General features: G+C 45.1%; 1 protein-coding gene across 2 annotated transcripts in view; it reads left to right on the plus strand.

Annotated features, from left to right (window-relative positions):
• LOC115373013 (spectrin beta chain, non-erythrocytic 1-like) overlaps positions 1 to 24,726 on the plus strand; it is a 139,512-nt gene that overhangs the window by 102,951 nt on the left and 11,835 nt on the right. For both annotated transcript variants that reach the window (XM_030071212.1, XM_030071211.1), the window contains 19 exons: positions 8 to 88; positions 840 to 1,046; positions 1,720 to 1,931; positions 3,714 to 3,851; positions 4,752 to 4,872; positions 4,980 to 5,195; positions 5,530 to 5,949; positions 8,048 to 8,250; positions 8,401 to 8,491; positions 9,180 to 9,326; positions 9,523 to 9,786; positions 12,490 to 12,714; positions 14,506 to 14,595; positions 14,829 to 15,107; positions 17,296 to 17,426; positions 17,791 to 17,995; positions 18,667 to 19,041; positions 19,518 to 19,604; positions 23,408 to 23,565. In XM_030071212.1, the coding sequence (XP_029927072.1) occupies positions 8 to 88; positions 840 to 1,046; positions 1,720 to 1,931; positions 3,714 to 3,851; positions 4,752 to 4,872; positions 4,980 to 5,195; positions 5,530 to 5,949; positions 8,048 to 8,250; positions 8,401 to 8,491; positions 9,180 to 9,326; positions 9,523 to 9,786; positions 12,490 to 12,714; positions 14,506 to 14,595; positions 14,829 to 15,107; positions 17,296 to 17,426; positions 17,791 to 17,995; positions 18,667 to 19,041; positions 19,518 to 19,604; positions 23,408 to 23,565 (3,650 nt within the window). The remainder of the gene's footprint in view (positions 1 to 7; positions 89 to 839; positions 1,047 to 1,719; positions 1,932 to 3,713; positions 3,852 to 4,751; positions 4,873 to 4,979; positions 5,196 to 5,529; positions 5,950 to 8,047; positions 8,251 to 8,400; positions 8,492 to 9,179; positions 9,327 to 9,522; positions 9,787 to 12,489; positions 12,715 to 14,505; positions 14,596 to 14,828; positions 15,108 to 17,295; positions 17,427 to 17,790; positions 17,996 to 18,666; positions 19,042 to 19,517; positions 19,605 to 23,407; positions 23,566 to 24,726) is intronic.

The raw sequence follows: 24,726 nt of genomic DNA on the forward strand, positions 1-24,726 counted from the left end.
CCTGCAGGAGCAGTGGGCGGCGCTGGAGCGTCTGTCTGCCGTCCGTAAGGCTCGTCTGCAGGAAGCCTGCAACCAGCACCAGTTCCAGGTACAACATCACATTCCTGTGCAGATAAAACACACTCTCACTAAAATGATCGCCTCTGCATAAATAACAGTCACTTTGGCTCATCTCTGTTAATCTAGAGCCAAAAATCCCATTTACACCCAAAAAAAAAAAAAAAGAATCTGGATAAGTTCCAAACTCCTGAATGTGATATATTCCTGTTCAGGTTTGCTCTTACCTCTGCTCGTCACTGTAAGACCTCTGAAGTGCTGCATTGGAAACGGCAGTATTCAAAAAAACTTCCACAGTTTTTGCAAAAACATTTTTACGCTCGCTTGAGGTGGTTTGTGCCTGTTTCTAAAAGAGTTAATTCTCTGAAGTGGAGATGGAAACACTTTATTTGCACAGCGATGAGCAGCAGGGAGCGACAGCTGAGGAATCCCACATTAATTCACATTTTCTTTTATTGAATTTCCAAAAATGGAAGCCCAGCCATTACTGGAATTATTTCATGTTGTAAATTTGGTTCAAATATTGTAATGTTCTGGAGTGAAACGTTTCATTTCTTGTGGGAAACTGCACACAACCAAATGTTTTAAGCGCGTGTCGTGTAACAGTGAGGCTGAACCGCAGCAGCCGGGGGTTCGAACCCGACCCGGAGCGTTCGCTGCGTGTTGTCCCGTCTCCCTGCCCGGTCCGTCCTGCCTCTCTCCACTGTGACTGTCTGATAAAGCAGAAAATGCCCTAAAAAATCATCTCTGACACTCCTCCCTGTCTGTGGCTCCTCCTGCAGGCCGACGCTGACGACATCGACACCTGGATGCTGGACGTGCTGCGCATCGTGTCGAGCGCCGACGTCGGCCACGACGAGTTCTCCACTCAGGCGCTGGTGAAGAAACACAAGGACGTGGCCGAGGAGATCAGCAGCTACCGGCCCGTCATCGACGCCCTGCACGAGCAGTCCCGCACGCTGCCGCCCGAGCAGGCCGACTCCGAGGAGGTACGGCAGCACCCCCAAACATCTGGGGCGCAAAGATGACCACTGCAGTTTCTGAAATCGCAAGAGCCTATGATTTTTATTTTATTAATGAATTAATTAATTAATTAGTCTCTCCATAGAGAGCTTCCTTAGCAAGGTGCTGTGCAGAAACTGGATCACAAAATGATTTTTTTTCCTCATAAAATAGAACAATTTTGGGGAAATGTCTGCAAAATGTTCATGAAGTTCTGCCCATTTTGTTCCCCACTGTACTCTCAACATTTCTTTTAATTAGGGGGGAACATTTGTTTTGTTTCTTTTCCCTCTTTCAAATAGTGCATAGCCCATTTTGGAAAAAAATTCTTATATTGAGAAAATCTGTGATTTTATATGAGGAAATCCTAAGCAACATTATCTCAAACAAAAATAAAAATCAACAGAAAGAAGTTTCATAGAAAAACATGTAATACACGTCACAGTATGATTTTCTCTCAACTTCTTTTAAGAATAAAGTCATAAATTAATGCTTTGGACAAAATACCGCTCTAAGACTCTGTAAACAAACTGTGACACACACTCCCGGCCCCGGTCTGACTCCTGTCTCTGCGTTGGTGGGGTTTTCTGAGGTGAGGTTGAGTGTGTGTCTAACATGTGGCGTGTGTGTGTGTGTGTGTGTGTGTGTGTGCGTGTGCAGGTGCGTGGGCGGCTGGCCGGCGTGGAGGAGCGCTACAAGGAGGTGGCGGAGCTGACGCGGCTCAGGAAGCAGGCGCTGCAGGACGCGCTGGCGCTCTACAAGATGCTGAGCGAAGCCGACGCCTGCCAGGTCTGGATCGACGAGAAGGAGCAGTGGCTCAACAGCACCGAGATCCCCGAGAAGCTGGAGGACCTGGAGGTGGTGCAGCACCGGTGAGCCCCTCAGCACCGAGCAAAACAACAACAACAACAACAACAACAACAACAACAACAACAACAACAAGCAGCAGAGCACAGAGGATAAGAAAAAGAACAGGGATTAGACAGCAAAGTCATGAGAATAAAAGACGTCACACTGAGGCCTGTAAACAGAGAACAGGGCGGAGACTGTGGTCTGACTGTGGCACCGCACTCATTTCTATGTGACTTGAGAGGCTATTAAAGGGCAAATTCACCCAAAACACCGGGAAAATACCAGCAAACTCACATTCAAAGAGCAAGGCCTTCTTTCTGGAGCCGCCATTCATCAACCATACAGGAGAGGCACATAGACCAGAATGCACTGCTGCAGCTTCAATAGACCAGAATGCACTGCTGCAGCCTCAGTAGACCAGAATGCACTGCTGCAGCCTCAGTAGAACATGCAGTGCAGCAACAAACCAGGATGTGATTTGATCAAACAAGGCAGACTTTATCTTTTTCTTAACAGAAAACACTCTCTCTCCTCCAGCATGAAAAACTCACATGTGAAATGTATTATAATTGGACCCCTTTCTCTGGGGATTGCAGATAGGCATGCTGGGAAATGTAGGAAACTACTAGGGATGCAATGAAGAGGTTTTTTTTATGAGGTTATCTCAAATCTTCCCACTAAAAACGGCCACTAAAATATCCATTTGTGTAAGAGTCTTGTTGCAGTCACAGGTGTAAAGCAGGCCTGTCTTCAGGTAATTACCATGAGACTAACATGTGGTGTGTGTGTGTGTGTGTGTGTGTGTGAGTTTGACTCTGCTGATAATGTGGCGGCTGTGTGAAGCGACACTCTGCCAGAGAAAACACGTCACAGTCGCTGACAGTGGTCGGGTTTCCCTCACAAAGAGCAGCCGTCTCCTCTCTTCTTTATGACCGGTCTCTGCCTCGTCTGTCAGTGTGTGTGTGTGTGTGTGTGTGCGTGTGTGTGTGTGTGTTGTTTTGGTCGTGAGACGTTTACTGCAGCCGGAAAAGTATCAGACAAACTGGAAGGCCAGTTTACAGCGAGCTGGAGCCGAGTGTGGGAACTTCCACCAGACTGCCGTTTCCACAGGCTTTAAAAGGCCTTTATAGTGTGTGTGTGTGTGTGTGTGTGTGTGTGTGTGTGTGTGTGTGTGTGTGTGTGTTCATGTGTGTGTGTGTATGTGTGGTTATTTTGGACTTTGGTTACGCAGCTTGTTCACAACAGCGTCTGATTCGGGTTTTCGGCCATTTCTCTTTCTCCACATTGTTTGCCCACAATGCATCACATGGAGCCTTTCCCAGATGCTGGTTTACGTGTGTGTGTGTGTGTGTGTGTGTGTGTGCGTGAGTGTGTGTTTGTTTGTGTTGGCAGCTGCCTCTCAGGCCTCTGCTATGAAACAGTAGCAGCAGAGCTCAGCTGAAAACAATCTCATCAGAAGTCAGATCTACCTGAAAGGAAAATGTGTTTTGTTGTTGTTTTAATTTTGTTTTTATCTCATAAGTGGAGCTGCTGTTCAGTTTATTGGTTTATATGATTTTTGAAACGTTAAAACTCTGAACCTCAACATTGTGAAGGATAACACAAATAATCAAGGACTTTTTTCCATTTTCTTGCTCTCAAAAACAAAATGACACAGAACTCGTTTTAAAATAGACAGAAGTGAATCCCTGCCATTTTTAATTTCACTGACTCACTATTGTGCTTGTTTTTTCTCTCTCTGTCTCTGTCACACACACACACACACACACACACACACACACACACACTCCCTCTGTGTGCAGGTTTGAGAGTCTGGAGCCGGAGATGAACAGCCAGGCGTCCCGCGTCGCCGTGGTGAACCAGGTTGCCAGGCAACTCATCCACAGCGGGCATCCCAGTGAGAAGGAGATCAAGGCCCATCAGGACAAACTGAACACCAGGTAACCAAACTGAGATTAAACAGGCAGATAAACTGGACTGAAACCGGTAACTGAACTGGGATTTAACATGTAACCAAACTGGGACTAAACAGGTTACTAATCTGGGATTAAACAAGTAGGTAAACTGGTATCACATGGTAAATGCATTGAATGAGTAAATGTAAAATGTAAATGGAATTGAATGAGTACTTCAATTTGGGTTAATAAATAAATAATCTGGGATGGGAAGTGGGATTAAACAAGTAAGTAAACAGGATCTGAAACTGGTTGAAGTACTTAACTGGTTAAACAAGAAAATAAACTGGGATTTAAGTGCAAACTGAACTGGTTACCACTTCATGTTACATGTGTAACAAAAGTGCAGTTGGGCGGGTAAGTAAACTGAGATTAAACAGGTAACTAATCTGATGAGTTTGATTGGAATAGGTACTTTGTGGTGCCATTTATCATCTTGCATTTCAGGATGACAACAAAATAAATTTAACAGCTTTGTTCCAAGCTACCAGTCGCTTAATGTCAGAATCACTCCCTCCTGAGATTTTAATCTGAAGTTTTTTCAGATTTTAATAAGATCTGGTGGACCATGAGGATTTCTAACACAGTGGTTCTCCCCCTTGTCATATTTTTCAGCCAAGATCACCCTGAATAGTGCCAAAAAGTGGTAGAAAAAAAGCCTGTATAGAGAGGAACAGCTTTATTGAACTTATTATAGCATAGGCTGATGATTTTAGGAATTTTGCATGACTGATGATTTTTTTTAATTAAGATTTTCCAAAAAAAAAAAATCTCACGTACCCCCTGCAGTACTCTGATGTACCCCTAGGTGTACATGTACCACTGTTTGAGCCCTGGCAGTGTCTGCAGTTCAGTGCTGATGATGCTAACCTTCCCTCCTGTCAGATGGAGTCAGTTCCGCGATCTGGTGGACCAGAAGAAGGACAGCCTGAACTCGGCTCTGGGCGTCCAGAACTATCACCTGGAGTGCAACGAGACCAAGTCCTGGATCAAGGAGAAGACCAAGGTACCTGCACACTTCCATTGCCAGTGCTACAAGTATTACTAGTACTGCTAGTTTGGTGAACCAGGTGACTACAAGTCCCTCCGCTGACCCGTCCGACTCCTCTCCAGGTGATCGAGTCGACCCAGGAGCTCGGTAACGACCTGGCGGGCGTCATGGCCCTGCAGAGGAAGCTGACGGGGATGGAGCGCGACCTCGCCGCCATCGAGGACAAGCTGAGCGACCTGGGGAAGGAGGCCGACCGTCTGGCCACCGAGCACCCGGAGCAGGCCGACGGGATCAAGGGTCGGCTGGCGGAGATCACCAGCGTCTGGGACGAGATGAAGGTAGGATGACGTTCGACCGCTCGCTTTACTCAAGCTTTTCTTTATTTCACTTTAATAATTCCTAGATCCACCAACATGGCAAGAAACCCAAAGTAATGAGGTCAAAGGTCATGTATATGATGGAGAAGTACTGAGACAAGATCCAAATAAGCAGTTATCTGTAACTGAGTATTCAAGACTTTTTTGGTTTTATGTATGGATTCATGTTGTTTTAAGTCAAAGATAAAAAAGTTAACAAGGCAGTCTCTATTATCACCAGTTTGTTGCCCTTTGTGTCCATCTCCTGCTTCCTTTCTGTCTTTCTAAAAATGAACCCGTGTCGTTTGTCCTGCAGAACACCATGAAGAACCGTGAGGAGTCTCTGGGCGAGGCCAGCAAGCTGCAGCAGTTCCTGCGGGAGCTGGACGACTTCCAGTCCTGGCTGTCCCGCACGCAGACCGCCATCGCCTCCGAGGACATGCCCAACACGCTGGCCGAGGCCGAGAAGCTGCTGGCCCAGCACGAGGGCATCAAGAACGAGATCCGCAACTACGAGGAGGACTACCAGAAGATGCGGGACATGGGGGAGATGGTGACGCAGGGCCAGACCGACGCCCAGTACATGTTCCTCCGGCAGAGGCTGCAGGCGCTCGACACCGGCTGGAACGAACTGCACAAGATGTGGGAGAACCGGCAGAACCTCCTGTCCCAGTCCCACGCTTACCAGCTGTTCCTCAGGGACACCAAGCAGGCCGAGGCCTTCCTCAACAACCAGGTGACCCCACACAGAGCAGCCACCTGCCGTTAAACAAGTGACTGAGCGGGATCTGAGACTGGGGAAAATGAAAAATAATCACTAAATCATTGAAAAATAGACTTAGACTTAGAGACTTAGACTTTCTTTATTGTCATTGCACAAAAAAACACAGCAGTGAGTTTTTTGCAACAAAATGTCGTTGCTTGGCTTCCAGATTACAACAGAGATGGAATTGTGGGGCAGTTTAAATAATTAAAATATAATTAAAATGAAACAAAAATAAAAACTAAAGAGAAATGCAAAACTATTATAACCTCGATGCCTAGTTATATAGTACTGTATGTACTTGTATGTATTAGTTGTATTTCGCTCTTGTTCATCTTTAATATCAACAAACCAGCTGTTGCAGCCTGTGGTCTTTACATGGGTGATATAATGCATTTTACAAAACTGTGTCTGAGTTGACAGATCATGTGTTCATCATGAGATCTGAGCCCTCTCCTCGTTAGCGGCGTGATGCTAACACACACAGACAGCTTCATTACCCAGATCAATGGGCAGATCTTTAACCAGGCATTAGTCCCGTCCAGCGCAGTGGAGATTAACCTACATCCCTCTCTCACGCACACTGTCGCTCTCTCCCCTTCCCCTCTCTCTCTCTCTCTCTCACTTTCTTCCTCTCTCTCTCTCTCCTTCCCTCCCTCCCTCTCTCTCTCAGTTGGTGGAAAGCCCCATTCAGCAGCAGAGGGCTTCCATATGAAAAACAGTTTGACGATAAATGATGAAAATGATCAAAAACAGAGACAAAGCGGTAGCAGGAAGAGTGCTTGGTGATATTTTAGACTCAAATGCCAATCTAAAAACCTAAAATGTTCATAGGGTTGTTAATACCAGTGATATAATGTTTACTGAAGTTTGTAGTTTATACATAGATCTCACTTTTTATATTTCTGTATTTGTGCCGAGTGGAGTTTGTGAACTCTCCCAACAAATTTCAAAGATTTCCTACAACAGCATCTTAAGTTAAACGTGGGGAAATCTGTGCTTCACTACAAATGACAAAAATGTCACCTTTATACAAAAAGCCTCTAATGGTTTTCTCTCCTTGGTGGTTCTAAAGGAGCAGCAGGCGCCATCAAGTGGCTGAAGTTCTCCATTACAGCCGCCTGAACCTCCTCTGCAGCTCTCGTTTCTTAAATCAGTCAGTCAATTAGACTTTATTTATACAGCACTTTTCATACAAATACATGCAGTGCAAAGTGCTTCACACAGTAAAAAAAAATACAACAATACAACACCCCACCCCTCAAAAAAAAGACAAAGACAATAAAAACAAACATAAAAAAAACAATCATCAATTTGCAACGAGGAAATGGACAAAACTCAAAATAACAAAAATAAAAGGAGTAATAAAATGAGTAAGATATGAAAAGCAGGACATAAATAAACATGTAAACAAACAGACAAATAAATAAATCAACAAATAAGTAAATAAAGACTCCAAACAGTAGATGAAATAGTAAATGAAAAGTCAAGAGTGCAAGATAAAATAATAATAAAGTAAAAGAGAGGACACATATGGAAGTGAGTAAACACAGAAAATAAATGGTTGGGTATTAAAATGAAAACAAATCGCGAAAACAAAAGGATTGGCCAAAGTGGAAAACAGGCAAAAATACGTAATTAAAGATATAAATAAATAACTAAAATTCAGTTAAATCCAGGCTACAAAAGTTAGGGTCTTGATTTTAGTGATTTAGATCAAAAAATTATCAAGTTATCAAAAAAGTTACCAAAAAGTTATCAAAACATCAGACTCACCGTTCTGTAAAACATTCACTGGTGGGAAATCTATAAAACGCTTACTGTGCAGTTTTTTTCCTTGTTTTTCCACAAATTTCAAAGTGCAAATCCAATTTACATAGTTAAGTTTTTTTTTTTTTTTTTTTTTGTACAACTTTAAAATGCATAAAAATAATGAAGAAAGCAAATAATATACAGCAAAGGGCTTATTTGAAGCTGTCGGGAGTCTGCCAGTTAGAAATATCATCACAAAACACTTGATAACGTTGTTTTTGTTTATGTATTTGTTTTTATTTGTTCCTCTGTCCGTCAGGAGTACGTCCTGGCCCACACAGAGATGCCCACCACACTGGAGGGGGCGGAGGCTGCCATCAAGAGGCAGGAGGACTTCATGACCACCATGGACGCCAACGACGAGAAGATCAGCGGCGTGGTTGACACCGGCCGCCGCCTGGTTACCGACGGCAACATCAGCTCCGAGCGCATTCAGGAGAAGGTGGACTCCATCGACCAGAGGTGAAAACATCAGTTCCTGTCCTGGATTTAAACCTGAAGTGAACCGTTTCCGTGTCTGCGTTCACCTTCCGTGGTGATTTCTTTTGAAAGTGTGAAAAGTTGAAACAGTCGTATGTGTATTGATTATATGTATTGATTATTGGTCTGCAGACGTAAGAAGAACCGTGCAGCCGCCAGCGACCTGCTCTCCCGACTGAAGGACAACAGAGACCTGCAGAAGTTCCTGCAGGACTGCCAGGAGGTAAAAAACATCAGGCAGCAGCTGCATTCATTTTAAGATCTGTCTCCAACTTTCCTTTCAGCCGTGGCATTTTAACAACAAGCCCAGCTAGTGGCACTGATACTTTTGCAACAAGTTTTAGGCCTTTTTCAGGCTGCCAGGCCAAACCAGGATTTTTTCATACCCAGATTGTATCCAGATTGATTTTGGAAAGTCTGGACAGCTAAAAGCAAATGAAATGCGACTCAAATCCAAACCATATTTGGAGACAGTTTGAAATGCAATTCCAGATTTCTACAGATGCGTCTCAGTGCGGACGCTCTGGACGCTCCAATAGGATTTCAAACTGCCTGTCACATCACTCCTAATCTAGACATTCTAGACATTTCTCCTGCTTCTGCGTTGGAGAAGAGTGTCATCAGCGTATGGAGTTACTGCTGCCTAACGTCGTTACAGCAGCAACCCGTGCAGATAGGTTGATGAAGTCTGGAGACACAAATCTGATCTGATCCCTTGCAAATAAACCGTGTGGACAGTCTGTCTTAAAGATCTGATCTGAGAAACAAATCCGATTTGCCTGCAGTCTGAGAAACTTTTAATTCCTGCAGAGTTCCAGTCACCACACCAGTGCTCTTGAAATTAAAGTATGTGTTTTCTTTGTTTGGTTTTCTGAAGTAAGTCCCTTGTTTGTGTGTGTGTGTGTGTGTAGCTGTCCCTATGGATCAATGAGAAGATGCTGACAGCCCAGGACATGTCTTACGATGAGGCGAGGAACCTTCACAGCAAGTGGCTCAAACACCAGGCCTTCATGGCCGAACTGCAGTCTAACAAGGAATGGCTGGACAAGATAGAGAAGGTATGGAAGGAGGAGGAGGGGGATGAGGAAAGGGTTTTGGAGTATGATGATGGAGGGAGAGAGGAAGTCAGCTAATCAGAAAACAAAAGGGATGGAGGTCAGATGAAAGGATTGGGGTCAAACAGGTGGACTAGAGAGATTTTTTTTTTTTTTTTTTGACTAAATAAATGAACTTCCATGTTGCTCGCTCTTGCAGGACGGCCAGGCGCTCATAGCGGAGAAGCCGGAGACGGAGTCCATGGTCAAGGAGAAGCTGGCGTCCCTGAAGTCGATGTGGGAGGAGCTCGAGTCGACCACGCAGACCAAGGCCAAGTGCCTGTTTGACGCCAACAAGGCCGAGCTGTTCACGCAGAGCTGCGCCGACCTGGACAAATGGCTGGCCGGTCTGGACGGACAGCTGCAGTCCGACGACTACGGCAAAGACCTCACCTCCGTCAACATCCTGCTCAAGAAGCAGCAGGTGAGGACGATCACGACGGGACGCACAGCAAACACCCGGTCTCCATCTTTGGCACAGCAGCATGGGGACTTGAAGTTTTGCAGATCTGGAGGTCGAACAAAACTACTTTTGGGTTCATCTTTAGTCAGTTTAGACAGTTTCCATGTTTTTTTTTTTTTCTGTTTTTTTCCTCCATTTTTAACCAAACAGTTACTCAAACATCATTTGGAGGTCCAGTCCAGTTTTACTTGTCTTTTTCACCATTTTTATTTATTTATTTTTTTTACTTAGCTTTTTGTCAGAGTTGGTTCTAGAGCTGGGCGAAAAGCATATCAGTGCCATAGTAGGGGGGAAATAATTATGGAGCTGAAGGAGGAGGGTTAATATTCTGAGGGGAAAAAACCTTGAAATTCTAAGATTATAAAGTCACAAATATACATTCATTTTATATTTTACTTTTCTACCCGCGGCTCCACATGTGCTGCCCCCTGCTGGCCGTGTCTCAGGCCTGCGGCTGATCATCTCAGCAGATTCTACTCTGACATGGGATTCAGGAACAAGGAGATCCTGCTGATCTGAGCCCAGAATCAGCAGATTGTTTTCTTCTGAATCGGCCCAAGTCACAGCAACGTCTCTTTGCTGAGGAGGAGATTGGGGTTCTGGACTCAAACCAGCAGGATTTCCTTCCTTCCTTCTTCTTGATCCCACAGGAGGAGAAAAAACAGATTTCCTTTTTTTTTTTTTGTCATAAATTTGCAACTTTAATCTCAGAATTTCCAAGATTTTGTCTCATAAATTTGTATTTTTTTCTCATGCCTTTACCACTTTAATCGCAGGAGTTTTTCCTCATAAAGTTATGACTTTAATTTTGGAAATTCAGTGTTTTTTTCTCAGAATATGACCTCCCTCCTCCGGCTCGTAACTTGTTTTTTTTTTCTCCCTACATTGGCTCTAATACGCTGTCACATATTTGGATCATTGAAATTCAACAGGCTGCTTCTGTTTCTTCATTCATTCATTCATTCATTCATCATTTAATTCACTGAATTATACAGTTATCTGCCCAATCACCCTTTTGTCCCTTGAACCATTCATTCATTCATTCATTTATACAATACTGCAAGCTAGTATGGCTTAAGTGAGAAGTCTAACCACCTATTATGTAATTTTTCTGCTTGGTGTGTGTTTGCGAACACACACACACACACACACACACACGCATGCTCACACTCACACAGCAGTTATATAATCTTTCATTTGATGTGTTATGAGCCGGCACCAAGCCCGATATGTGCTGCCTGTGTGTGTGTGTGTGTGTGTGTGTGTGTGTGCGCGCGCGCAGGGAGAGGAATATGCAGCATGATGTTGGTGTTGTAGGAGATGCAGCCATCTGATACACATGCAGTCGTTTTCGCTGCTCGCCATCATCAGTTTCTTATTGAATTTGGAGAGCAGTCGTGTGTGTGTGTGTGTGTGTGTGTGTGTGTGTGTGTGTGTGAGTGAGAGAGAGAGAGAGAGTGTGTTAGAGCGGGGGAAGCGGATCATTAGCAGTGTGTTTGGTGTGTTAGAGAGAGCAGAGAGAGGGAAGCGAACGGAGTGAGCGTCTGTCTCTCTTTATCAGACAGGAAGCCAGCATCCCTCTCTCTCTCTCTCTCTCTCTCTCTCTCTCTCTCTCTCTCTCTCTCTCCCCCTCTCTATCTCTCTCTCTGTCTCTCTCTCCCTCTCTCTCTCTCTCTCCCTCTCCCTCTCTCTCTGTCTCTCTCTGTGTCTCTGTCTGTCTGTCTGTCTGTCTGTCTGTCTGTCTCTCTCTCTCTCTCTCTCTCTCTCTCTGTTTGTCTCTCTCTCTCTCTCTCTCTCTCTCTCTGTTTCTCTCTCTCTGTGTCTCTCTGTTTCTCTCTCTCTGTGTCTCTGTCTCTCTCTCTCTCTCTCTCTCTCTCTCTCTCTCTCTCGTCTTCCTCCCGTCTCGTCGGGCTCGGTCGCCCCTCCTCCTCCTCCTCCTCCTCTCCTCAGGTCTGATTTTAATCCAGATCCTCTGTGTTTTTTGATCTGCTGCTGTTCTGGATCAGAGGTTTTCTTTCATTTTTAAAAAAATCTATTGATGTTACATCAGTTTATGCGTCATATATCAGGGGGTGTTTTTAGATGATTTTTTGGATCGTGTTTTCTGAGGCTTAGAGATTTTAAATAGGCCATGAAGAGCAGAGCAGACCTAGAGGATCCTCTGCCAGCGGGACATTTTTCATTTTTCGTTGGTTGTTTGTGGGGATTGAACCTCCGACTCTGCTGCTGCAGAATATACTTTTTATTTATTTTCAAAATACTTTTTATTTATTTTGTCTAAATGTTTTATATTATTGCTTTATTTAATTTGATATTCATTTTATTTTAGTTTTACTTTTTATTTTTGTTAAAAAGTATTATAATAATATTGCAATTGTTAATGCAAAAAATATTTATTTCATTTAGTTTTTTATTTATCATTTTTTGATTATTTAAATAGTTAAAATTTTTATAGTTTAGTATATTATTCAAATTTTATTTTTATGATTCCTTATTGCTCTGCCTTTTTGCAAAGCACTTTTGAAATTCTTTTTTTTTATTTATTCATCTGTTGTTCCCTTGTTTGTTCAGTTGTTTATTTCCTTTTAATTTATTTTCTTTGTATTTATTTAGTTATTTATTTCACCGGTCCTGTCTCTGACCCGTGCTCTTCCTCCTCCTCAGATGCTGGAGAGCCAGGTGGAGGTGCGGCAGAAGGAGGTGGAGGAGCTGCGCGGCCAGGCCCAGGCCCTCAGCCAGGAGGGGAAGGGCTCCGAGGAGGTGGACGGCCAGCGGCTCAGCGTCGAGACCAAGTTCCACTCCCTGCAGGCACCACTGCAGAAGAGACGCGACAACCTGATGGCCTCGCGCGAGATCCACCAGTTCAACAGGGACGTGGAGGACGAGATCGTAAGGAGACGCGCGTCTTTCAGGCCGCAGAAATCACAATATTTCAACATGTTGCTCTTCCTGATGTTCCTGATGGGACAGAGAAAACAAACCAGCACCGCGTCAAACTTTTCTGTTTTATTTCTGTTCCTTGTGTCTTTTCCTCATCTAATCGTTCTCAATCAAACGCCTCTGACCTCTGAGCCTTTACTCCGGATGAGAAAATCGCCTAAATAATTGAAATATAAATGTAGAAAAAGTAGATCAAAGGGTGAATGTTGAGCAGAAAAATGGTCAAATCCATTGCTGATTGCCTGGTGGTTTAATTAAACAAAGATGAACTGAAAAATGCATCAACGTGGAATCACTTCCAGTTGTAAAATTTGTATTAGTGCTCTTAAGGGCCCAGAATCGTTCATAAGGAGAATAATTTTTATGGAAAAAAGACGTCTTGCGGGGTGCAAGAAGCAGTGATTCAGGTTCTTTAGGAGTTTTTTCTTCAAGCCGCCACAGGGGAACTTTAATCTTTTCCGGTGCCGTAGGGAGCAACACATCACTTTTAGGATGTTTGTGCAAAGAGGACGACAGATCTGGTTGTATCAAACATGAAAACTGTTAAAATGATTTGGAGGGAAGCCACCGTAACGTGCAGCGCTAAAATACACACCTTTTACAGCATTTATGGGCTTGCACGCAAAAAAGAACACTTGCAACTGCAATAGAAAGTTTTTGCACATCAGGATTCCCTCTTAATGGTTTTTATCGTTTCGTTTTTTGTCTTGTTGGGAAGCCTGTTCTCCATGTTTTGAATATTTCCTGAGGTGATGATAGATCAAACACCTGCACAGGTAGGGTTTGCCGTATTTCCGACGTCAAACTGGCTCTCAACAGGAAACTCATGAGCGTCCTGCGCCCTGCTGGTGTAGAGAGGCACTCCGTGTTCCAGAACATGTCCAATGGGTGTTGTTTCTTTCATCATGTCATGTCACGACTTGTGAAGTATTCTGCCACCTGTAGGATCACAGGAGAATGCTATCTGGCCCCACACTGAATTTAAAAAGGGGCCTCGAGGGACCTGTGTGGATGCTTCAGGTGGGAACCACAGGGGACCCCAGGAAGGTTCCTTGAGTAACCCCATCATCAGTAGCTCACAAACCCAGATGGGACCTCTTCAAGGTTCTTCAAAGAGTCCAGTAGTGATTTGGTGTCAACTCAAATATTCTGATTGAGGCACCACAGATGAACTGCCATGTCTGGTTACATAAGGCATCTGAAGGAAAATGTCTTTAGTCGTTTACTTAAGATTTTCTTTGGAAAAATGTGCTGCACATTGAACTTAGGTAGGAAGTATTCTTAAACAATTAAGGTTTAATTCTGAAATGCACCTCAAACCACCAAGAAATCCCTTTAAAGTCCGTAATCTGTTGCAGAAACGTTCTCTGATGTTCTTTTGTTCTCTCAGAGCGCTCTGCCAGCTGAAGAACAGCAGCAGCAGCGTCAGCAGTGTTTCACAGTGTTGGTGTAGTAATTGCAGTAATGGTATCACAGTGATACAGTACGTGTCAGTAGCAGTGGCAGCAGTGACAGTGATGGCCGTCGTGCTGTAACAGAAGCAGATGATGTGAGACTGGAACACGATCTCATTATAAAACCAACGAGTAACTCAAACCACACATCAGCTACAGATCACTAAAGGTCAGAGGTCAGACCACAGGAAAGTTATTCAGCTCAGAGTTTCACTGCATCGGGATAAATGATGACGTATACTGTGTGTGTGTGTGTGTGTGTGTGTGTGTGTGTGTGTGTGTGCAGCTCTGGGTGGAGGAGAGGATGCCTCTGGCCACGTCGACCGACCACGGACACAACCTGCAGACTGTCCAGCTGCTCATCAAGAAGAACCAGGTACACACACACACACACACGCACACACACACACACGGTTACATACAGGTTATTTGCCATATCACACAGACCACATTTTAGTTTCAGTCTCTCTAAACGTCTCAGCTCTCCTGTGGGATTTTATGAACTCTATGAAATTAACTTGATCCTCCTTTATAATTAATCACAAAATCTACATTCTGAAATCATAAGCAACAGTCCATAAGCCTGTCGGTGACCTTTGACCCCCGCAGACCCTGCAGAAGGAGATCCAGGGTCACCAGCCTCGCTACGACGACATCTTCGAGCGCAGCCAGCAGGTGCTGCGCGAGGACAGCCCCACGGCCGAGCTGATTCGCCAGCGGCTGGCCGAGCTGCAGTCGCTATGGGAACAGATCAGGAAGGAGACGGAGAAGCGGCACACGCGGCTCGGCGAGGCGCACGAGGCCCAGCAGTACTACTTCGATGCCGCCGAGGCCGAGGCCTGGATGAGCGAGCAGGAGCTGTACATGATGTCAGAGGAGAAGGCCAAGGTACGGCGGGAGGGGGGCGGGGCCACAGGTCGGGAGGGGCGGGGCCACATGTCAAGAGGGGGGTGGGGCCACAGGTCAGAAGGCCTGGAGGGGGCGGGGCCACTGGTCAGAAGGCCAGGAAGGGGCAGCAAAAACCAGTAAATACTATTTTATCATAAAAGAAACAGAACAAATAAGACTGTGCATGAGCAACTAAAGACAGAATTTTAATTTGGCCTTTGACAAACTCACACACAAACACACACACACACACACACATAACTTCCTGCATTACAAGCTGTTTCCCTCATTTTAGTCCAGTCATTTTATGAAAAAACCTAGGACAAATTGCAAGAGAAAAAAATTCAACTGATTTTGTATCCTCAGTTTGTCCTGAGTGAGGGGAAAAAAGTCCCAAGGAATCCCATTGGTGGAAAGTTTTGAAAATCACCTATTTATGACCACATATTACCAAAAAACACTGTTTTTAACACACAGGGGAAAGGGGTTCAAAATTTGACTTTCAGAAATCACTATAAAAATTCACAAGTTGATTACACACACAAAGACAAGAAAAAAAGTCAATTACAAGTTCTTTGAATTATTCTGTTTACACATGCATATCACACATTATCTGATTTGATATGCGCTAATAAGGAATATAAAGAATAAATGCCAGAACAGATATTTAAACAGTGAATTAAAAGGTTACTATATATATAGTAACCTTTTAATTGAATGAATTTTTATAGTGATATCTTAAAGTAAATGAATTTTTATAGTGATATCTTAAGGTAAAATTTTGAACCCCTTTCCCCTGTGTGTTAAAAACAGTGTTTTTTGGTAATATGTGGTCATATAGAGGTGATTTTCAAAACTTTCCACCAATGGGATTCCTTGGGACTTTTTCCCCCTCACTCAGGACAAACTGAGGATACAGAATCAGTTGAGTTTGCTTCTCTTGCACTTTGTCCCAGGTTGACCCCAATTTTGGCCTAAAATTACTGGACTATTTGGTGATTTGGCCTTGAGGCTGATGTGTGAGGAACGCACCGAGTGTTTCTGCTGCAGGGGGTTTTGTTTTCTGATCAGAGAAGGGTGTTAGCTGCTTGTTGTTGTTCATTACACGGTGTGTGCGTGTGTGTCTGTGTTTGTGTGCGTGTGTGTGTGTGTGTGTGTGTGTGTGCACGGCCTTCAGGGTTAAAACTTCCTGTTTCTGAGTTTTACTTCACCTTTGACTTCCTCCTGCTGCAGGTTTTCTGTGTATCTGCTGGCAGTTTAATTAAAACCAGGCAGTCAGTTTGCTGCCTGCCTGCCTGCCTGCTCGGTCTCTGCCAGTCGGCTCGCTCTGGTTCGTACTCTTTAAATTCTTCAGACGGTTTTTAAACACAGAGCTTCACTCCGTCGCCTCAGCGTTGTCTGAATGTGATGGTGGTGGTGAGGTGTCGCTCTGAGTTTGTCCTGTTAGAGGTCAAACCTGACGCTGAAATCTCAGCAGAGATCTTAAATCAATTAGTGGTCAATTAGTCTGATCTAATACGACCACATTGCTGTTTGTTTGTTTGTGGTGAATTCACTGCTGTGGTGAACTGAATCTGGTTTTACTTTTTACTCTGTGTTGGTACAGCGATCTGAAAACGTCTCTACAAAAACTCCTCATAAAGGCAGAGTGAGCAGGATTCTCTTAAAACACCAAACTAACCCTCTCCATCATGACCTGTGAGCCACTAGCTGTGTGTGTGTGTGTGTGTGTGTGTGTGTGTGTGTGTGTGTGTGTGTGTGTGTGTGTGATAGTGCGGTTTCTAATAGATGCAGAAAAAAGGAAATGTAGTGAGGAGAAACAGCGAGCGGACACAGCGAGAGTCAATCTGGGCTGGGCGAGCACTGAGGGGGAGGAGGAGGATGTTGGCCTGTTTTTTTTTTTTTTTGTTTGTTTGTTTGTTTTTTGTCCTTAGGAAGGTGACGGCGTTCATTCCGTCACCATCTTAGGAAAGGAAGACTGGCCAAATTGGAATCATGTCAAATCTTCATTTTCACTTCTTCAAGAATTTCCCTATTTGGGATCCATACATCTGTCTGCTAGCTCTTCTCTCCTTCCATCCTGCTCTCTCTCTCTCTCACACTCTCTCTCTCTTTCTGTCTCATGCTCTCAGTGTCTCTCTCTCTCTCCTGAGTCTCTGTCTTCATGTGTTTGTGTGTGTTGGTTCAGGACGAGCAGAGTTCGGTGGCCATGCTGAAGAAGCATCAGATCCTGGAGCAGGCGGTGGAGGACTACGCCGACACCGTCCACCAGCTGTCCCACACCAGCCGCGGCCTGGTGGCTGCCGGCCACCCGGACAGGTGAGGACCACGGGTCACGGGTCACAGGTCACAGGTCAGAGGTCAGAGGTAGGAAGTCAGAGGATGAAGGTAAAGGGGCCATGCATGAGGAACAAGCACATGGATGTTTTGTTCTGTTATTCTCAACCATTATTATTAACACTTTATAATAACCGTCATTAATAAATGGTGAATTGATAGTTAATTAAACTTCAGCTAATAGAAGATCATTTAACATGATGTCAGCTGACAGAAGGAAAGAAAAATGAACAAGGAAGAAAAGACAGAAAAAGGAGGAGATGACCGTGGGTTCTGGGTTGAGTTTGGCCGTGGGCGCTGTGACGTCCTAAACCCTCCTCCTCTTGTCCCCCCCGGCGGCCCGTAGCGAGCGGATCGGCATGCGGCAGTCGCAGGTGGACAAGCTGTACGCCGGCCTGAAGGACCTGTCGGAGGAACGCCGCGGGAAGCTGGACGAGCGCTTCCGCCTCTTCCAGCTCAACCGCGAGGTGGACGACCTGGAGCAGTGGATCGCCGAGCGCGAGGTGGTGGCCGGCTCGCACGAGCTGGGCCAGGACTACGAGCACGTCACCGTACGCACACACACACACACACACACACACACACATCCTGAACTAACACACTGCTTTGTACAACAGTGCATCACTGAATTCAAGACTGCACACGTTTGATACCTTCTCCTTTGTGATTTGACGGCGTAAAGACGTGGACTGGAAAGATTTTTGTAGTTTCAGTTCCGGAAAAGTGTCTCGGAGGCAGAAATAATCTGATTGGTTCAGTTATAAAGCCCAGTGGGCGGAGCCAAAAAGCAGTTTTCAAGAAAAACATTCACATTGGCAAAAAAAAGGAACTGTGGTTCAAAACATAAATAGAAATAGCAATAACGACATTCATGATGTTTGAAGCTAAGGATGTGTTGTGCAGCGATACCTAAAAGTGTGATTGGCTGGTTGTGTGCTTTATGTCAGTGCGTCCACCTCATTTAATGTTTCAGGTTTTCTCCTTGTATTATGATGGAGGCCCGTTCTGTTTCTATTTTTAAAAATCTCAAAAAATCACAAAAATAACAACTAAACCATGAGCCAAAAAAGGAGAAATAAGACAGTAACATGACAGTGAATGCAGCACAAAAATTTGGGTGGTGGGTTATGTTTCCAGCAGTTTCACTTCTCTGTTTGTCATTTCTGCCCCTTCCTTCCTTCCTTCCTTCCTTCCTTCCTTCCTTCCTTCCTTCCTCCTCCAGATGCTGCAGGAGCGTTTCCGGGAGTTCGCCCGCGACACGGGGAACATCGGCCAGGAGCGCGTGGACGGCGTCAACCGTCTGGCGGACGAGCTGATCAACGCCGGCCACGGCGACGCCGCCACCATCGCCGAGTGGAAGGACGGGCTGAACGAGGCCTGGGCCGACCTGCTGGAGCTCATCGACACCCGGACGCAGATCCTCGCCGCCTCCTACGAGCTGCACAAGTTCTACCACGACGCCAAGGAGATCCTGAACCGCATCCTGGACAAGCACAAGAAGCTTCCGGAGGAGCTGGGCAGGGACCAGAACACCGTGGAGACGCTGCAGAGGATGCACACCACCTTCGAGCACGACATCCAGGCCCTGGGCACGCAGGTACACACACACACACACACACACACACACACACACACACACACACTCTGAGCTGAGAGCTGGCCAGGGTAGTATGATGAGACTTTACACAATTTAAAACTGGAAAGTCTACCCACTTATGCAGAATTTAACTCTTTTATCACTCGCCACTGTGTTTCTAATTGTAACTGTTTTAATTGAAGTCCAGGCGCATTTCTAATTTTGCATAAGCCAGTTTTATAACTTTATTTATGAACGTGTATTATGTGTATTTCCCTTTCTTCTGTTTATTATGTGTATTTCCTGTCATTATAATGTATGAGATATATCCTATTTGTTGTTGATGTATTTTAAAGTGTATCTCGGCGGCATTGTAAAAGAGGGAAACCTCAACTGTCTTCCGAGAATAAATTTCAATCAGTCAATCAATCAATCAAATGTAGATGTTTCTCAGGAGTTTAAACAGAAGCCTTGTCCTGCTCCTCTCCCCCCTGCAGGTGCGGCAGCTGCAGGAGGACGCCGTTCGTCTGCAGTCGGCCTACGCCGGAGATAAAGCCGACGACATCCAGAAGAGAGAGGGGGAGGTGAGCTGCAGCGCCTCAGCATGCACACCTCAGCGCCGGGCTCAGGTTACAGCCCAGCCGCTCGAGAGGAAACTAAACAACCCAGGGAAAATTGGCTTTTTTTTTTTTTTTTTTTTTTGCACAGTTGATGCATATTCCTCATCTCTCCAGAACATGATGCCTTCTAAACTTTTGCATTTTAAAATTCTGTTGCTTGATATGAGAACCTCCCTGTGCTGAAGCTCTTTTCATGGGTAAACTGTAGAAAAACTCCCTCTCTGACTGGCTGGACTGAAACTGATCTGAGCCCAGTGCTGATGAGGCTGCAGCCGCTGGAACAGGGGAAAAAAAAAAAAAAAAGTTCCTTTTTGTATGCATGCTGCACTGCTGCTGTACTACCTCTGCACAGCTGCTGTTTGGGAAATATACTTTAACGCTGATTTCGGATTCGTCGAGCTTGTGGACAAAATGTCAGCAGGTCAGCTGGAGAGGGAAGACGCAGGGTGAAGGTTCAATTCTTCTCTTTCCACAGAAACAAAAACACAGAAGGCCGCTGTCGGGGGGTAACAGTCAGAGAAAATACTCAGAATTTCTCAGATTAAAGTCAACAATCTGTTATTTTTTCCTCTTAAATTTCCAACTTTAACCTCCAAAATTCTGGGTTTTTTCTCAGAGTGTTACCCCCCCTCCCCTCGGCTCTGGGACTCACAGTTACGTCCATATGCTGAAAGTGTAGTGACACAATCTCCTCCTTCAGATCATCAGGACTTATAGGCCTGATTAATAATTGTGATCATCTGGCAAAGTCATCAGGATTATCGTCTTAAAGTGATCAAGGTGCAGCCCGGCCCCTGTAGATCATGGTAAAGCGTACAGGGCATGGTCAAAATACAGCAGACAGCAGGTTTTCTCTCCAGTTAGAGAGCGATGTCGTCACTCAAACCCGTCAGTCTTTGTTTAAACGTGCAGGTCAGGTCGTCTTTGAAACTTGTTGAAAAGTGTTTTAAGTGCAACGATATTGAGAATGAGAAGAAACGTGAGCTGACATCGCTGAGAAAGACAGAACAAATGTTCGCACCGCTGCTGAGGGTGAGACAGACAAATGATTTCCACATTTATGACACTGAAATAGAGAATATTAGCCGCATGTTTAAAGTGATGCGGACGTCTGAGAGCGATGTTTGCTGCTGGGAACACGAAGGAGGCGTTCGCAACATCGCTGAGATCGGAAAAAAAATTAACAAACATTTCTGAGAATGTTAGAAAAGCGTGAGCAACAACAAACAGTGTCAGCAACATTATGAAGAGTGAGATAAAAAAATCCTTAGAAAAGCCGATTTAATTTTGTTAATTATGTCATTATCTTGGAAAAGTTTTGTTATCCTGAGATCATCCTGCTATCTCGAGAAAGCAGCTGTGATTTGGAGATGCTGACAGAAATGACTGGAGTACATTAACACATTATCACGGGGAGTCAATAAAAAGTGTGGATGTTTGGCCACTTAGGGCTTCCGTAGATAGAAAAACATTGTTGAGAGTGAGATATGACAGTGTAAAAAAAAAAAAAAAAAGCGTCTTTTCGAGTGGAATAAAACCAAAAAACAGAAGCGCACCGTGAACAACATCACAGAGAATAAGAAAAAGAAAAGCGTGATATGTTGAGGCGTCAGCCGGGCGGTGTGAGGTTGCCATGGTGATCCAGGCCGGCTGACACCAAACTGTCCATGGTTGTGAACGTGTGAAATAAAACCTCTGACTGCCCTCCATGCTGCGGTGCGTTTAATGACCGTGGTAGAAATGTCTTCCTCACCCTGTCAGTATACTGTGTCTCATCCTGTGTGCTGCTACACGGGCAAATCACAAGTCAAGTTTTAAAGGGTTATTCCTCCAAATTCGACCTTTGTGGTTGCTACTTTTCCACAAGTTAATATTTTCTGTAAAAAATCTCAACCTTTCTTCTTCCTGCTCGGTGAGTCTCAGCGACAGAGGAGCGCTGTGGCATCAGTGAAGTCAGTTTCCTGAGATGGATGAAAGAAAAACTAAAATCTCACCGGTCAAATTAAAAACCGGCAAGGCACATTTTCCTTTTTTTTTTTTTTGGGATCAACCATCTTGAGAAATGCATCGTAAAGTTTTCTTTATGACTCCAGAAGAAAAATGTTGAGAACTTTTCAGAAGATATTGAACTGCCCGAATAGCGCCGTAGACGCTGAGCGTTGGTGACGCGGCCTCGCTAGCCGCCGCCGCCTGGGTCCTGTCCAATCAGAGTGGGTGTGTTAGTCACAGTAAGCACTGAGTGTGTTTGATGGCATTGTGTTTTGACCGTTCCCTGTATGTCGTTTCCCTGCATATCCTCCCTGTCCCGCCCAGAGGAGAAAGGGAGAGGTGAGCCCACACTCTGCCGTTGACCAGAAACCTTGGCTTTGCATCGATGTTGATTTGGGCTGCAGTTTTTTAGACTTTGTATTCTCGCACTTCGACTAAAATGTCGGTGACCTCTGGTGACATTTTAGTCGTGTCATGCGGTTTAGCTCCTGCTTCGCGTCCGCCGCAGACCCGGGGATTTGCAAATGCTTGATGGTTTGTTTTATATTTCTTGCGTGCCGGGTGGGTGGGCGTGTTAAACAACACTGTGATTGACGACTTGCCTGAGTCTTATAATGAGCTGTAAACTCCACCCACCTGCTCCTCCAAGAACGTTAAAACAAACGCTGATAATAATTTGCAAATACAGTTTGGGTCTGGTTAGTCAGTGAAAATGAAAACTGAGAGAGGTTTTAGGCTTGAAGGCTAGCTGCCATTGCATCCATTTTTAGATGCAGTTCTGTCATTTTCTGCACATAGTGCGATCAAGTCTTTTTCCTTTCTTTCTTTTTTTTTTTTTTTTTTGGTAAGCTTTGGCGTAAACCTAGCTGCTTGTCCGCTGTCTGGCCGTCGCGGCTGGCCGAGTCTTCTGCAGCAGTGTCTCCATCAGCTTTGTGAACGTTGTCTCAGTGTCTCTGCATCTGTGGCTGGAAACCGTCTCCGAGGAGCGAGGAGGCGATGCTGAGCGTTTTCACGGGCAGCGGCCGGACAAACCAGCCGCAACGCCAACATTTGAAATGATTTCTAAATTTAATCTTTTCCAGCCTCAGTCTGGATTTTGGATTCTGACGCCCCGGCCGTCACAGGCGGTCCACACGGTCCGCATGGAGGTGGACCGTGTTTGAATATTGCGACCCGATCTGCGCAAATTGCCGATTGGTGCTTGAAGCGCACAAACGTCCTTCAAGTCACATGTTCTGTGAACCGCCAAGAAATCAGAAGGCGCACATTGCGCCCCCTGGTGGCCACATTGGACGTCACCAGCTCTGAGAACATAAACTGAGAACAGCAGGAGCAACATTGGTCAGCTTTCCTCGCTTTTCTAAACGATCGCCGTGTTCGCTTCGTCACTGATCCACCTGATTGGGTTTGTGTTTCGATAAAGTCAGCTTATTGGCTAGTCTACCTGATCACACACACACACACACACACACACACACACAACAAACTGCCTCAGGTAATTCACATTTCCAGTTGCTGCTGACACTTTTAAGACAATCCCCCAGTGTTCCTCCCTGATGGAGATTTGGATGCTGGGAGATTTTTAAAGCAACTACAAAACCTTTATTCAACCTACAGCTGCAAAAAACATGAAGCTCAAATCTGTTTTTGACTCATTAGGAGACAAACAACAATGTGTAAAAAATCAGCTTCCTCATAAGAGTGAAGTGGTTGTGGGTGTGAGTTTGCCAGCCGCTGCTCTCTGGTCTGAGCGTCGGCCTCTCGCTGTGTCCTGCCAGGTGCTGGAGGCCTGGAAGAACCTTCTGGAGGCGGCGGAGGGCCGCCGGCTGAAGCTGGTCGACACCGGAGACAAGTTCCGCTTCTTCAGCATGGTGCGAGACCTGATGCTGTGGATGGAGGACGTCATCCGCCTGATAGAGGCCCAGGAGAAGCCCAGGTCAGTGTGTGTGTGTGTGTGTGTGTTTGACCTCTCTTCAGTCCTGCTCTGTGTGTTGTGCTGGCTGATCTGTTGACCGTCTGTTTCTGTCTGTCTGACATTCATCCGCCGAGCGACTGACCTGAAACCAAACATGCAGTTTAAGTGGAAGCAGGTTTTTATCCAGGTCTAATCCCAGCCATTAGTCTGTTTTTCCCCCCAGTTTTAAATAATCTGGCAGTCAAAAGAGACAGAGGGACGGCTCTGCCACTGGGTTTATTCAAGCTAAAAAATCTGCCAGTGGGATGAGATAATCCCACTTGTTTCCCGTGCCCTTTCACTTGTTTCAGGATGTTTTTCTGTAAACAAGTCTAAATGTGTTGAAACAAGGCAGAGGAACTGCTTGATTCCTTCAGCGTTTCAGAAGTGGCAGCGTTTTGCTTGATGTGGCTCCCATCAAAAATAGCCACGGTGTGTATTTTAAGCAGAGAGAGTGGCCGTGGTCGGTTCTGGCCAATCAGCCCACAAGGATCCAAAAAAAATCCTGGAAACTCGTTAATCAGCTTTGGAAACAGGTGGGATTATCTCATTCCACTAGCAGATTTGAAGATGAATGGCTTGTTAAAGGGCCGATTTTTTTGCGGTATGTCAGGTCCATTTTAGCTGACAAGTTAATAAACCAACAGAATGGACATAAACTAAATCTTACAATCTAAAAAGTGGAACTAACAAAGATTTTGAGCTGTAACCGAGCGACAGGTTTCAGAGCGAGGAACAGACGGCAGAAAGAAAAGAGAGGAGTGAAGGAAAGAGGAGCTGAGAGGTCAGAGAGTCAGTCCAGCAGGAGGGACATGTGATGATAATCACTTTATCAGTGAATTTCCAGCGTCTCTGTCTCTGTCTGTGAAAGCCGATCCGTCCTGCGGCCCGCTGCAGGTACGGCCCCGGGGCCCAGACCTCCTCTTATTTTATTTTATTCCAGCAGAAAAACACATTTAAAAGACAGATGGAAAAGAAAGCAGACATATGCAAGACACAGCTCACACACAGGATGTGGCTGATATGATGTGATGCATTTATCACATAAAAATGCCCAGCGCTGTTTGACTCCAGCTTCACAAAGATCACCAAGATGCTAAAGCTGTCTTCCTTTTCTCTGTTTTTTGCTGCTGGTCAAACTAA

This window comes from Myripristis murdjan, chromosome 15, assembly GCF_902150065.1.
Source record: "Myripristis murdjan chromosome 15, fMyrMur1.1, whole genome shotgun sequence".
Classification (NCBI taxonomy): Eukaryota; Metazoa; Chordata; class Actinopteri; order Holocentriformes; family Holocentridae; genus Myripristis; species Myripristis murdjan.